We start from the raw sequence: 14,628 nt of genomic DNA, 5'->3' as shown, positions 1-14,628 counted from the left end.
ATACGTATGTTAAAAATGGAAAAAGAAATATTTAAAGAAATATAACATAAAAAAAAAAAACCCCAACTATCTGAGTTGTAGTGCCAAAATAATAAAGCCAATGCTACATTATTTGTTTTGGGGGAAAAATAAGAAAACCAATGTGAATATAATGAAAAGATATCTGTTTGTAAAACTTAAACCTGAAGGAATTTCTTTAATTTTTTAAGAATTCCAGTGGATTTTGTATCCATGTTTCTAATGAAGTATTGATTCTTTTTGTCCTGTAGTATGTAAAAGCTCAGCCCTTCAGTATTAATGTGAAAATATTGAAGAACAGAGGTAACTAAGTACAGGAGTATAGGTGCATTGTAATTAGTGGGACCTGATATTCATGTTCCTATTCGTAGGATATGGGTTTAAGTTTTTAGAGGACTGGTTTGGGGAACATTTATCTTTCTGCATGTGATATGCAGAAAGTGATTATACCTTCAAAGGCTGGATAACATTTGATGAAAAGCCTCTGGTTACTTCAAGGAATGCCTTTAAACTGTTTACATAAGTAAATAATTGCTTAAGCTATGTATTTAAAGAGCTCATGCCACAGCTTATAATACTGTTAGCTAGTAGCTATGGCTATTTTTTGTGTTTTATACGTGATGGTAGTGAAGAAACAATGTCCATTTACATGCATTTGTAAAAGTCATTTACTAGATTTTGCATTCTAAACATGTTTTGTCCCTCATACAATTCTTACTTTTCAGTGTGAGCTCGGCTGCATTTGGTTATCTAAATTAGTAGGAATAATGGCTGCATTTTGCTTTGATCATTTGGTATAAATATGTAATGTGTTTATTCCAACTTGTAAAGGTTTAAAATGTACTTTGTTGATAGCTCAGATAGCTTGCAGTCTTTTAAAAGTTAGTGAATTATACCCATTAAAGAAAGTTTTAGATTCTTTGTTGTGCAAATGGAGGAAAGAATATGAAGATGGCTATTTTCATGCTGTCAGAAAATGTGCCAGAGCTCTGCATGTGTAGATTAGGTAGAATCCCTCGCCATGAGCCTTCCTGGGTATTGAAATAGTAACAACAATATGTACCATGTCAACTGGAAAGTATTTATGCCCAAGGGCAGGGGGGAAATGTTCACAAAAGGAGGTGTCTAATCTTACTGCCTTTCATTTTGTTTAATCTAGTTATGCCACGTTTTGCTGAACAAGTTGAGGTTGCCATTGAAGCTTTGAGTGCGAATGTCCCACAGCCATTTGAAGAGAATGAGTTCATAGATGCCTCCCGCCTGGTTTATGATGGAGTTCGTGACATCAGGAAAGCTGTGCTGATGATAAGGGTATGTAAAGCACCTGGGTAATAAAACCTGGGACTTGTAGGGAAGTATCATGTTGGATGAGAAGCTTCATGGAATCAAATTTGTTTCATAATAAGCCAGAAAATCTTGACATTGAAACAAACATGGAACAAAAATACGTGCAGCAAAAAAGAACTTGTAAGCAAGGAGATGAGGGTATTTTAGGAGATGAACCACTATTAGTTTGTTAATCACCCAGGAGAAGATTTGATCACAGCTGCCGATAGATGGAAACTTCATTACTGTTTCCTTAGTAATAGCATTAATTTGCAAAGTTCTTCAAAGTTTATGTAGGTTTTTGTTGTTTGTCTTTTTTTTTTTCCCCCTAATGTATGTGTGTTGCCTAGGATAAGGTAAGTCTGGTTAAAATCTAAATGAATAAATAAATTATCTTGCTGCTCCAGTGAGCCTCCGCAGGGATGGTTTTGAATGTTTACTGAGGTAAAGAATGTGTTATTTCAGTGTTGGCTAACCAGTTGATTCAATCTGCTTAGGTATCTTAAAAAAATCCACAACCAAATAAATAAAAACCCCACAAAGCAACAGAATTGGTGCTTTTCAGTGTAGTATACAGTCAAAGATTTAAAAAAAACCTAAACAAAAAACAAACCAAGGCTGGTTTGGACATCTCTTCAGTGATTCAAACCCCTATTTGAAACCCAAATTTGAATCTGCCCCATTGAAAGCCATGTAGAAATAAAGCTATGGTGAAAATCACAGAGAAAAGTTATGGAGTAAGTAACAATGCTAAACCAACAGCTCATCCCTTTGAGCAAACAGGTAAAACACATTTGTGGTTTTGAATATGTTATGGCACTGATATAAGACTTCAGGCAGTTAGAGCACTTCAAAATAGATTTTAGTCATCTGTCACGATATATTAACATTTAAAGAAAAAACTTTTCACAGGCTTAGTGTTATAACTGTGAAATATAAATTCCATTCCTGTACTCAGTGCTAATCTCAGGCAGCCTGAATTATAGTCATGGCTGATGATGGGGACAAGCCCATCCTATTTTCTAGGTGTGTAACATTGGGATATTTGCAACTCTTCTGGACTGGTATGTAAACAAAAGGTGCATAGTAATGGATCCCTATTATTCTTTTGATTATCCAGTTCCTTAGACTGTAACAGCAGTTTCAAAACTTCTCTTAGGACAAGTACTACTTTTAAGCCTGTTTTAATCTTTTAGTCTCTTATGAGACACTTTAAACTGCTTCATGAGACACAATCATCAGATGGGATCTATTATAGACTCATCTATGATCCCCTATGCAGTGTTCTGGTGTCCAGCTCCCCGCTTTGTATCGAAGTCGTCCCAGAGAGGATGCCATGAGACTGTCCAGACTGGGTGAGATGTTTCTGCTAAGCACAAAGCACTATTTTAAATTCTGGAGGCACATTCACTTACTTGATTGCTGTCTTACAGTTATATTAACCACTAGCTTGGAAAAGCTGATCAGCAGGCAGGCTTTACAGTCTCCTTAGAAGCATTCCAGGTTAGTTTTGCAATTCTATCACTACCATTTTCCCCTCCTTGTGTGATATGAGTTAATGAATTCTGCTTATCCAGATTAGGAAGATGTATTTTTGCATTCAGACAATTAACTTATTTATGGAGCTAAATATAGTGTTCTTTACACAGGCAGAGAACTGAAGTACATAAATGGACTCATTATCCTTGTGAGTTAACTGGGAAAAATCCACGTATATAAACTTGTGTAGACCAGAGGCTGCTGAATCAGAACCTTATTTTCTGTAGGAAACAAAATTAGTTTAATTTTGAGACATTCTTCAGCATTCTCATCCAGACACTGGAATGGAACATATAATTAAAGGGTGAGCATTAAGCTGTAAAAGACAGTCTTTAGAATATTTTTATCTAATAATCTATTAAATCTCATGCACCCCTTTAATTTAGGCTGTAAAACTTCTTGAAGTATTATAAAAGAGAAAAGAAACCTTGCAAACGTTTTAGGGCATCTCACGCAATTATTTTCAGGCAGTAGTTGTTCACGTGCATGCCATGAAAAATTGAATTTATCTGAGATGATTCCCTCATTCCATGGAGGAAATTAAGCTACTTTAAGTTAATTTTGGTTGGTATTATTACTTTTAGCAAGCTGAAGGAAGGGGGGATAATCTCTGTTCTTCTCTTTTCCCCTGAGAAAAGGAGATTTTATTGTCCCTTTGGAGGAGAAAGGAGACTCATTTTTGCATTGGGGACTATATTGGGATTTGCATAGAAGAAAAAATCTCTTTCATAACTTAAGAAGTACTACAAATAAATTTAGGATTATAATTATAGAATCTAAAAATAAGATAGAAAATAATAACTTCGTTCCAACATCTTTTCTATTATTGTGTCAGGATCAAATTACACTTTTTTTTTCCATAGCTGTTTATGAAATTCCCTCAGTTATTAGACCGAAATCCTCTCTACAGCTAGAAAGAACCACAATGGCTCCTTTTGTCCTTCTTATGTATCTCTAAGGCCAGACTTCTGTTTTCACGTGGCCTCTGCTTTTGCCAGCCTCACAGTTAGCTGCATCTACATTAGTATAGTTGTTTTAATTCACGTTACAGAGTAGTTTCAGAATATATAAACTTGATTCTTTAAGGTGATCCTGGAAGATGTTCTCTAGGAGCATCTTAAATGCACTTCTATTGTGTTCTTCCTCTGAGGCACTTTTGGTCCACGGGATAAGACTACAGAGTGTCTGAATAAAAATGAAATGACAGTAGTGCAAATGTGGGTCCTTAGCCCCAGCCATTCGGATACGTGAATGCTATTCTACTCTTCCACATTTGTTAATGAAGGTTTAGCCATGATCACGTATGGGGGAGCCACCGTGGTGAAATCCAAAGTGCTGCTGCATCTCAGTTCCTCTGGAAAACAAGATTTGACGCAGAATCACATCGTCTTTTTAAATAGCCAATCTCCAAAGGGTGCTATGGAATCCATTGTCTACATCCACTGCCTCTTGCTTCTCAGGTTGAATTTAGAGTTCTATTTTTTATTGTAAATCATTAAAAAAAGAGCAGCCCTGCTGTGGAGAGAGGTTTTCTGTCTTTGCCACTCCAATGGTGCTTGCAGTGCCTGAATCACTCAGGCTGCAGCTGCCTTTGTACAAAAGCAAATGTACAGAATAGCGTGGAGTTGAATGGAAAAACATATTATAAAAGTCTGGGGTTTTTTCTCCTTAGCTTTTTGAATTAGAGGATATGGTCATGGTAAAAATGGAGGAATATCTTTTCAGACTGACTTCCTAGCTTGACTTGGTGTTTACTGAAATTCTTATAATTGCATTTTACAATGCAGCACTGTAGCACAGTGGGGTTTCTGTCTTCATCAGGTATATTTGAATTGATGAAATATTAAACAAATAGCCTTTACAGATCTGTATATGTATGCCATGTTATACATGCATAATTCACGGTTTCATACTGCAGTTTCAAAAAATAAAACAAAATTATATTGGTAGAAGATTTTTTTTTTTACATCAAGATCTTCAGTCTAGCAGCCAGAGAGATGTGTAAAAAATAATAATTTCCAATGACTAGAACCTGAAAGTCAGCAAATTCATATTAACAATAAAGCATGCATCTTACAAAAGAAAGTATATATTTACTGGGTGATGTATTTGAGATTGTGAAGTATTCTTCTACAACGGGAGAGTTCTTCTAAATCCGATGAAAGGAGTAAAGAATTTGCCTGATGAATAAAAATAGCCCTAAGAAGTCTTATGGTCTGTGCCATAGAACAGACGGGCTAAAGTAATGAAAATGGTGCGTTTTTCTATTGAAATTAAGGAGCTTCTAAAATCTGTTAGTTTTGAAATCTACACTAGTACTTCCTGTTGCTGATGGTTGTCAGAGTTTTGTTTGGAAGCTGTCTCCAATTTCAAATCCATGTTTCCTATGTCTGCGTGACTATAAGTTCAGGTGTCTGCAAGACTGATTCAGTCCTCCTGTATTCCAAGTAAAATAATTTATGTTCCAGACTTTGTTGTCTTGGAAACTGGATTTTAAATACCAAGGTTCTGTTAGTTATGCACAAAAATTAGAGTTGTTTTTTTTTGTCAATACACATAGGAGAGTCTATTTTATATGGGCCATATCTACAAGAGATCAGATAAAACAAAGCAATGGTTCAAAAGTGAAAAGAATGCAACATGTTAATAATGGCAGCATACAGATAACAATTACCTACTGTTCTTCATCTTAGTGAAAATTGTCACTATTTTGGGAAGCAAGTCAGGGTGTTAAGTTCTCTACACTCAAAAACTTCAAATACGTGAATCTGGGAGTTAGTTTTGATTTAGATATCCCTTGTACAGAGGGAAAATACTGAGATTTCTTGTGCCTGGGTGTATTATTGACAGTTGCATTAAATTTTCCTTTGGGTTTGCACTACAGTTTCTTCAAATTCAACATCTGTACCTATTGTTTCAATGTTTTAAAGACCACAGACTTTAAGATTTTGAATGTCAGACAGTAACAGCAATACGTTTTATTCTGAATGTTTCTTTGAGATTATATCCCTGAAACATAGAATTTTCAGAATATGATGTATCTTTAAGAGGAATCCTTGTGTCCTTACTTTCTACAGTACTGATATGTAGAACTTGTAATATTATGCCCTTACTTTACTGCAACTCCAACCATGAAAGCCTGGGAAGAGGCAGCACGTTGTCTTTTATAGTCTTATCTATAAAAGTGGCAATAGAAGAAACTAAGAAGAGTATGCCTGGAGGGGGAAGAGTACTGATTTTACAATAACTGGTGCAACTGGCTAGTTGAGTGTACTTGGAGGATGGAGAAGAGCCAGCTGGTTTACAAAGAAGGGGTTGAAACTCTCCACGCTGTTCCTATTCTTCACAGTAAAGCCTAGGCACATGAAAAGCCAAGCAACATGATAGGAAATAATTGCTTTTATTGAGAGTTGTATGGTTCTCTTAGTAACTTGCTTATGCCAGATTTTATAGTCTCAGGCAGGTGAGAAGAAAGAATAAAGTGGTGAAAGTTGATTGGAAAGCAAGAACATGATGATGATGGGAATCAATCTTTGGGTTTTTTTTCCTGTAGCAGAAAAGGAAAAGACAAATTTGGGTTTTTTTTCACCTAAGCTTCATCTCCTGTCCGGCCTATCCTTTTGTATACAGTATTTGTACATACTTCTTTTAAGAGATGTAGCCTGAGTTTCATTACCATACTGTCGTACTTGAGTATTTCTTCCTCTGGTGCTCAGCATCAAAATTTAATTTGTTCTCTTTAAGCCAATGGAGATGGCTGTGTATTACTCTCCCCATCACATGTACTTCAGCATTCAGCTAGCAAAGCAGCTGATTTTCTGTATCAAACAGTGATGTGCACTTTATGTTGGAAACCAGGCTGTAATATAAATGTCGCCAAAAGACTTCTCTGCATTATGTTAGAGGGTTTGGACCAGTTCCTAGTGACTGAGCATCTTCAAGACAGAGCTGTAATGACAACTGGCAATGATTAGCACCTCTGCTAGCAAACTTGACTTTGCCTCCAAGCGTGAACTGCCAGCATGGGTGATTTCTTCTGTAATGGTTGGCTCTCTAGGTTAACACTGAGGCATATGGGTATCCAGTAAGGTGAGGATTTTTCTGCACAGCTACTGTGATATTCTTATTCTGTTTCTACTTTCTTGCATTGTACCTCCAGAGGTTACTTGTGGCCAGATTGTTGTACTAGATGCTATTCAAGTACAAAATGAAAATAATCTTTCTTCTATACCCTATTTCTGGTTTTGCACAATCTAGATTAAATATAGTAGTAAATAGTTATTTAAATTAGACTCTATCTCTCTGGATATACATAAGGAAATATTATTTTGCTCCTTTTTTTTTTTTTTTGCTAAAAGGTGAAAAAAAACAGATAAATCCATCAGTTATCTTTTTTCTCCCCCTTCTAATATGTTAAAAATCTGAAGATAGCACATGTGTAAATACAGTTTGCTTAGAGATGTGCACACCATTTGTAGCACCAGCAACCTGGTTTCAGTTTAGGAAATGAGTCAAATTGCAAAGGTCTCTATCAGAAATGAACCATGTGAGCCAACAAGGTAAAGCAATACATTTTATATTTGTTTCAAAATCAGTTGGCATAGTTTACATTTCCTTTCAAGGGTAAATTTTAACTTACTTTGATAACTTTTTCTTCCAGGATGTTACTTACTTTTTCCCAGGTATTTACTTTTGAAGATTACATGTAATATAATAGTATTAGTATCCATTTGTATACAAAATAACATTATTTTGAAATACTGCACGCCAGTTGTTAGTGTTTCCAAATGATATTTGTTCCTGGAACTGCATTCATCATGTTAACGGGGTTAAGAAACGTTGCAGTAAGCTAATGATAAATGCCATTTGTAAAGAAAACTAGAGTTGGAACAACTTAATTTTTAAGACAATTCAATTTCAGTTCTTGACTGCTTGGGAAGACAAGCTAATTTAAAGAGAAAAAGAAACATTATTTCCTGGGCAGGTAGTCAATGAAATAAGAGCTTACTGTACATAAGATTTAGCCTGTATCCTTTATAAGCTTATCGCCTCTCTTTTGCTTTCTCTCTCCTGTCTCTCTCTAGACCCCTGAAGAGCTAGAGGATGACTCAGACTTTGAGCAGGAAGATTATGACGTTCGCAGTCGAACAAGTGTTCAGACTGAAGATGACCAGCTTATTGCTGGGCAGAGTGCGAGGGTGAGTATAAAACCCACATACTACATTAGGTGTCTGTATAGCTACAAATAAAAAGCTATGCCTTGGAAAGCAAATGCAGTGATTTCAAATCTTCAGGGTCTCTTAAGAAAGGACGGGAGTAAGTTAACCTAGTTGTTTAAAGTTTTTTCATGTCTCGCCTATTTGAAACGCATTGGCTTTATTGAATGATCTTCCTTAGGCTTATGTGATGCCTGCATCAGCCGTTTGCTCTGTAGGAGAAGGCCTTGCAGATTTAGAATGTGCTGAAACTGTGGGAGTAGTCAACAAATTAAACAAATTAAAAAAAAATCCCACCAGGGCACCATGTGCTGTATCCAGAGAAATCTTACATTAGTCATGTTTCCCAGTGTGCAAACCTGTCAAGAAGATGTGTTTAAGCTACCGAGTAGTCCCTGTAATTTAATTGTAATTGAAGACATTTGTTACTGAGTTAATGTAATTTTACCAGGGTAATTACATCATGATAAACTCCAGTCATTGTGATTTGCAACCTCCACTTGCGCATGGGGATTGCAAATTAAGCTGATGAGTGCTTCAGGGGTCACAGGTGCTGGAGAAGTGAAATTTGTTAACACTCAGGATTATGTCAGCCTCTGATGAATGTTTACCTTTTACTAAATAGGCTGCTTAGATCACATTATGTAAAAAAAAACCAAAACACCAAACACATCAGAATGTAATTTTGGGGGCAAACAACATCATGAAAATATGTTTAACTGGAAAGAGAGTTTTAAAAAAAATAGGTCTTAAAATTTTCCAGCAGAGAACCAGTGGGGAACTGGGAATTACCCAAATTATTTTCATAGCTGTTTTGCACAGGTCTGCAGGTTTCTTCCGGTAAGTGCTAGAAGTGAAATAATGGACTAAATAAGAATCATCCTCATACACACTTAAACACTGTAGCAAAAGCTACAAACTGGGAAGGTGACCACTTACCGTGAGTTCTGGAAGAACATTTGTAGAGCTGAGAAACTGAAAACTGAACTGAACAATGCTTTGAAAGATCAGTTCAGAAGCCCAGGAAGGAGGAGTTTTCAGCTGTGGTAAGAAGACCCACACTATGTTAGGGCTTAATACAAACATTTTACACCCTGACAAAAAACAGTAATATAAACCTAGATGAATCTTAGGTAGAGGTTTGAGAGCAGTGTAAGACATAAGTACAGAGGAATGGGCAGAGGTTCCATTTTTTCTTTACTTGCTTCCTTGAATATTGAATAGATGGTAAATAAAGTATATCATCTATCAGAAAAGCTGGGTTGTATCAAGGATGTATCATATATATCATTACGATCATTAAAATGAGTCCAGAGGAGGTACAATGATGATCAGGGGGCTGGAGCACCTCCCATATGAGGACAGGCTGAGAGAGTTGGGTTTGTTTAGCTTAGGGAAGAGAAGGCTCCAGGGAGAGCTTATAGCGACCTTCCAGTTCTTAAAGGGAACCTAGAAGGAAGGGACTCTTCATGAGGGAGTATAGTGATAGGATGAGGGGGTAACAGTTTTAAGCTGAAAGAGGGGAGTTTAGATTAGATATTAGGAAGAATTTTTTTTTACAAAGAGGATGGTGAGGCACTGGAACAGGTTGTCGAGAGAAGTTGTGGATTTCATGTCCCCAGAGGTGTTCAAGGACAGGTTGGGTGAGGCTTTGAGCAACCTGGTCCAGGGCAAGGTGTCCCTGCCCGTAGCAGGGGTGTTGGAAATGGATGATCGTTAAGCACAGAGTCCTGTTTTATATTCGAAGAGTTAACTACTAATATAAGTCTGAGATACAAAATTATTGGGATACAATACAGTTACTTCACGGTCTTTTTTAATTTTTTTGGTTACATGATGGGTAACATAACATCTTTTCTTGAACTGAAAGCCAAGGAAAGACTGCAACAATCTTTTTACTTAGAATCTAGTTCACCTAGGAACTTAGAAGACTTAAATTATATTGCATTTATTGTGGTTATTATCACTGCTGCACTTAATACCTTATGCTTTGATCAGCTACGCTATGTATAAACATAGTATATTATAAAGACAGTGCCATTCCTTAATAATATGGAATGCAATTTTTCACAAGAAGCAAGGCAACAAACAATGCAAAGCTGAAAATGTGAACATGCTAAGCAGAAGCCAGACAGTCCACAGTCTTGAGTGACTCACTGAAATGAGTCCTCTAAGCAGAACTTTTTCTTTCAAAAATCTGGAATTTTTTTTGTGAAATGTAATGGATTTGTTTAATATGCTTATTCCATAAAGCTATTAGTATTTCAGCATAAAGACTAGTGATGGTCTTCAGCAGAATTGGAACTTGAATATGTGAACTGCATTTGATATAGGATATAGCTTCTTTGAAAAATGCATTGGCAGCTGGAATAGAAATGTTCAAACACTGTGTACCAGTATAAAGGGGTGTTCAGGTGAATCTGTGCATGGAAAGAAAGCATGTGCAAGACATACAAATCAGCTTTCTGCCTTTTACTACACATATCACATTCTCTTAATTTCAGTTAATTCATCTGTTCCATTGTTTTATATATATATATATATATTATATATTTATTTATTAGTTTGACTTGCATTGCTTTTTTTCTGTGAAAAGGCTAACATTTGAAACTGCTGAGCTACATTGATAAGACATAATTAAAACCCATGTGTTGAATCTTAATTTGATTACCTTGCAAATTTCTCATTTTCTGATCTGCTGTTTATAACCTTTTTTAATTTCAGTTTTGTAAAAGGTCAATTATGAATTTTTAAAAGCCAAGAGCATTTTAAGAATATGTAGAGAAAGACACCAGCTGATTGAAAGTGGCATAAACAAGAAAAAATATAATGACACTTAAATATGTGTCACACCCCATTAAATGCATAATGTGTTGTTGAGAACCCCCTAAAGCCAAATAGTAGCTCAACTTGGAAATTATTATTGGAAGTATCCATTTCATCTTCAAAAGTAGTTATAGTTTGGTAGAGTTTTCTTTTTTCTTTTTGCATGGAAGGGTCAGGAAACTTTCTGCTTTGTTGATGATGTCAAGGCAGATTAGTATCAACCAGTGTAGTGCCTCTTCACATATCTTCCAGGAGACAATTAAACCACTAAATATTATTGAAAGGTACTTTCATTACAATTAACTTCAAATGTGTTATCTTTCATGTCATAGCTTATTCTAGCATTAGGTTAACTAGAGCACCTCTACTTCTAATAAAAAATGAGACTGGGAGAGATACTGGCAGTTCCCATAGGTGTCATTCATTTTGTTCTTCCTAAAAGTTAAGGTTTAACAGGAATTTTCTTTAATCTTCCTGTATCACCTGGTGAATAATCTGCACGGTATGGCATCACATATTTTTAAATTCTTGAAGGTGTAAGAAGAGCTATAAGCAATCTCTGTATTTGTTTTCACCTGTCCTAAAAGAAGTCAAATATCTGCTGGATTTGCTTGGCACCTTCAGCTTCTGTAAAAAGAAACTAGAAACTGGGCACACCATTTGGACCAGTGGAAATGTAATGGTTTCTAGCTTATGTTTTTCATCCCCGACTTCTCCCATTTTTTTCAAGGCTATCATGGCTCAGCTTCCCCAGGAGGAGAAGGCTAAGATCGCTGAGCAGGTTGAGATATTCCACCAAGAAAAGAGCAAACTGGATGCAGAGGTGGCTAAGTGGGATGACAGTGGTAATGACATCATTGTGTTGGCAAAGCAGATGTGCATGATTATGATGGAAATGACAGACTTCACTAGGTAAGGACAAAAAAACCTGTGTTGAGGACTTCTTGAGATATCCCACATCTTTCCTTTTTGTTGCCATTTATAGCCTATTGAGATGGCATGCAGGGTTTTGAGGGATGCAAAGCCAGGTATCATACATAATGGGATGGGTTGTGTGTTCTCTATACGACTGCTCTGGATGTTTCACCAAATGGGATTAATCACATGAATTTTTTATCCTATTTGATAATCTCTCTCATTTGCAGATCATCTTGAATTTCAGCAGCAAAGAGTCTGTGATCTTCCAGACACTCAACTGACATTTCATTTAGTACCCACCTAAATGCATGTACCTCTCTGAACTTTCAACATTTCAATCCAATTTGTGTCAATCAAAAATAATGGCAAAACTATTTATATAATTTTGAAGACTGAACTTATTTAAAAAAAAAATATCCCAAATCAAATGAAATAATTTTGATCTTACACTTTATTGGAACCTGTCAGTAATGATTTTTTTTTATTATATTTCTTTTTTCTGTTGATATCTTCTTTTCTAATTACAAAGCGTCAAAACACCATTCATTAATGATATCACACAAACTGAAGTTTAAATGTAGTCATATTGTTAATCACACCAGGGAGAACATTTTACAAGATTCTTTAAATTACAGATCACCGTAATAAATTAAAAGTTTTTAAGTGTTTCTTTTTAAGGTGAGTTCAAAAGCTTAAATGATATTAATTAAAATGTAATTAGACAAAAATGGACAAAAATATTCATGTTTTTCTTCAGAATTAAAATAAGACATCATTTATTCATCAAAACTCAAGCAGATTTCTTAATCTCCTGGTGACTGCATACCTCTTTGTAGTTTTTAACTCGATTCAGAGTGTCTCTGCATTGACAATATAGAGTTTTCACGTACCTAGTGGGTGGTAGTGGTGTATAAATACCATTAATTTGTAAATAGCTTAACTATTTGTGCTTGCATAGGTAGTTAATTGGTAATAGGAAACAGCAAACATTTTTATCCATTTTAAATTTAAATGTGCATATAGAAAGTTTGCTTACTGTAATAGCTTACTGCTATACTTCTTTCCAGGTTGTTATTCTCTCGTCTTATTTATTTCTCAGTTTTTGCTTTACAAATATTTTTTGCAGTAGACTCACTGCTCTTGTATACCAAATGATAATATAGAACCACCTGCAAAGGGTGACATTTTAGAGGAATCTGAATTACTTTTGTGTTTGTGTTGTCTTTGAGTCTCTGATCCTTGTGCCCAAAAATGGAGTGAAAAACTGTCCAAACAGTGTCATCATTTCATGGAAGGAAGAACTAATGTTCTGAAGCAACAGCCCAGAATATGAACATGTTCTGCAACCTCCCAGACAACCTTTGGTACATTAGGCATCAAACTGAAAGTTCTGTAATTACATTTTCTACCATCAAAAGAACAGAGCTAATAGGAGAATGAGAGAAAACTACTCTCACATTTGAAGTAAATTACAAAAAAAGAAAAAAAAAGAAAAATCAAAGTGCACCTCTGTCTACATCAGATTCAATAAAACCTTTTTTAATATATTCCATTAAAACAGAACAAAGCCTTTCACACCTTTTTGGTTGCCTGTAACCTCAGCAGTGTTAAAATAGAATAATTTTTCAAATGTGTGGAGTTTGTGGAAGCCAGGTCTGCTGATGCAATTAATGTGGAAGCATACAAGGTCACTGAGAATGATTTCTGATACACTTAAGGTTCAACAAAAGTGGGACATTTTTTGTATTTCAGTATCTGTTTAAGATGGAAAGGAAAGTAGGGAAATAAACCAAAAATGAAAATATGTTTCAGTATGTTTTTCTCTGCATTATAGATGAAAAACAAAAATAATACTATGTTTTGCTTAGAAAATATGCCTTCAGGTTGAGTTTTAAAAAATTTTTCTTATTATTATTGTCTGTCAGTCTTATCTGGAGCTCTGTTTCTCCTCATAGTATTAAAAATATCCGAAAAGAATAAAGAGGAAAATCAGCCGACTTCTAACAGAGCTATTCTTAGGAGCAGTAGCAAATTTATTATTACAAATAGGATTCAAGTCTTGAGTCTGAAGCAGACTCGGAAAAGCCTGCCATGACTTTTTACTCTTTGTCTATATACATTTTGGTAACCTCAATGACTAAAATCAGAGCTTTCTGCATCATCTTGAGAGTATAGTGAAGGATGAGTCTTAAAGCTAGTTACACGTTTTAAATGTAAAATAAAAATGTAACATGAGGATTATGCTTTAAGTATATTTGTTTTCTGACAAAAATCTCCCAAAAATGGTTTTCTAAAATATGACATTCTTGATCTAGACATGGCAGGCTTACTATTTAGCACTGATTCAAAAATAACATTTTGAAATAGTTGTATTTCAGAAAGAATATTGGCTTAATGAACATTTAAAAATGTATATACTATTAAGTACAGTTCATGTGCTTGAAGGGACATCAGACTAAATTGCTAGTGAGGCATTTTTATAAAAGAGAAGGAATATAGCAGACGCATTTCTTAATCAAGCTGTACTACAAAGTAGTTAAAAGGTGAAGCTGTAATAAATTAAGAAGTCATTCATGTTACTATTTTTAAAGAAAAAAACTAAACAGGGTCACTAAAACTGTTGCTTTGGTGATTTATTTAGATTGTGCATAACTCTATTGTATTTCATAGAGGTAAAGGCCCCCTGAAGAATACTTCAGATGTCATTAATGCAGCCAAGAAGATTGCAGAGGCAGGATCAAGGATGGATAAGTTGGCACGGGCGGTAGCTGATCAGGTAACTAAA

The 14,628-nt window shown here is 35.4% G+C and overlaps 1 protein-coding gene across 2 annotated transcripts in view; it reads left to right on the top strand.

Annotated features, from left to right (window-relative positions):
* The window catches only part of CTNNA2 (catenin alpha 2), a 504,365-nt gene that overhangs the window by 457,220 nt on the left and 32,517 nt on the right, over positions 1-14,628 (top strand). For both annotated transcript variants that reach the window (XM_069856551.1, XM_069856550.1), the window contains exons 13-16: positions 1,178-1,329; positions 7,968-8,081; positions 11,656-11,837; positions 14,514-14,619. In XM_069856551.1, the coding sequence (XP_069712652.1) occupies positions 1,178-1,329; positions 7,968-8,081; positions 11,656-11,837; positions 14,514-14,619 (554 nt within the window). The remainder of the gene's footprint in view (positions 1-1,177; positions 1,330-7,967; positions 8,082-11,655; positions 11,838-14,513; positions 14,620-14,628) is intronic.

This window comes from Phaenicophaeus curvirostris, chromosome 4 (assembly GCF_032191515.1).
Source record: "Phaenicophaeus curvirostris isolate KB17595 chromosome 4, BPBGC_Pcur_1.0, whole genome shotgun sequence".
Taxonomy (NCBI): Eukaryota; Metazoa; Chordata; class Aves; order Cuculiformes; family Cuculidae; genus Phaenicophaeus; species Phaenicophaeus curvirostris.
This window is presented reverse-complemented; position numbering and strand designations above follow the sequence as displayed.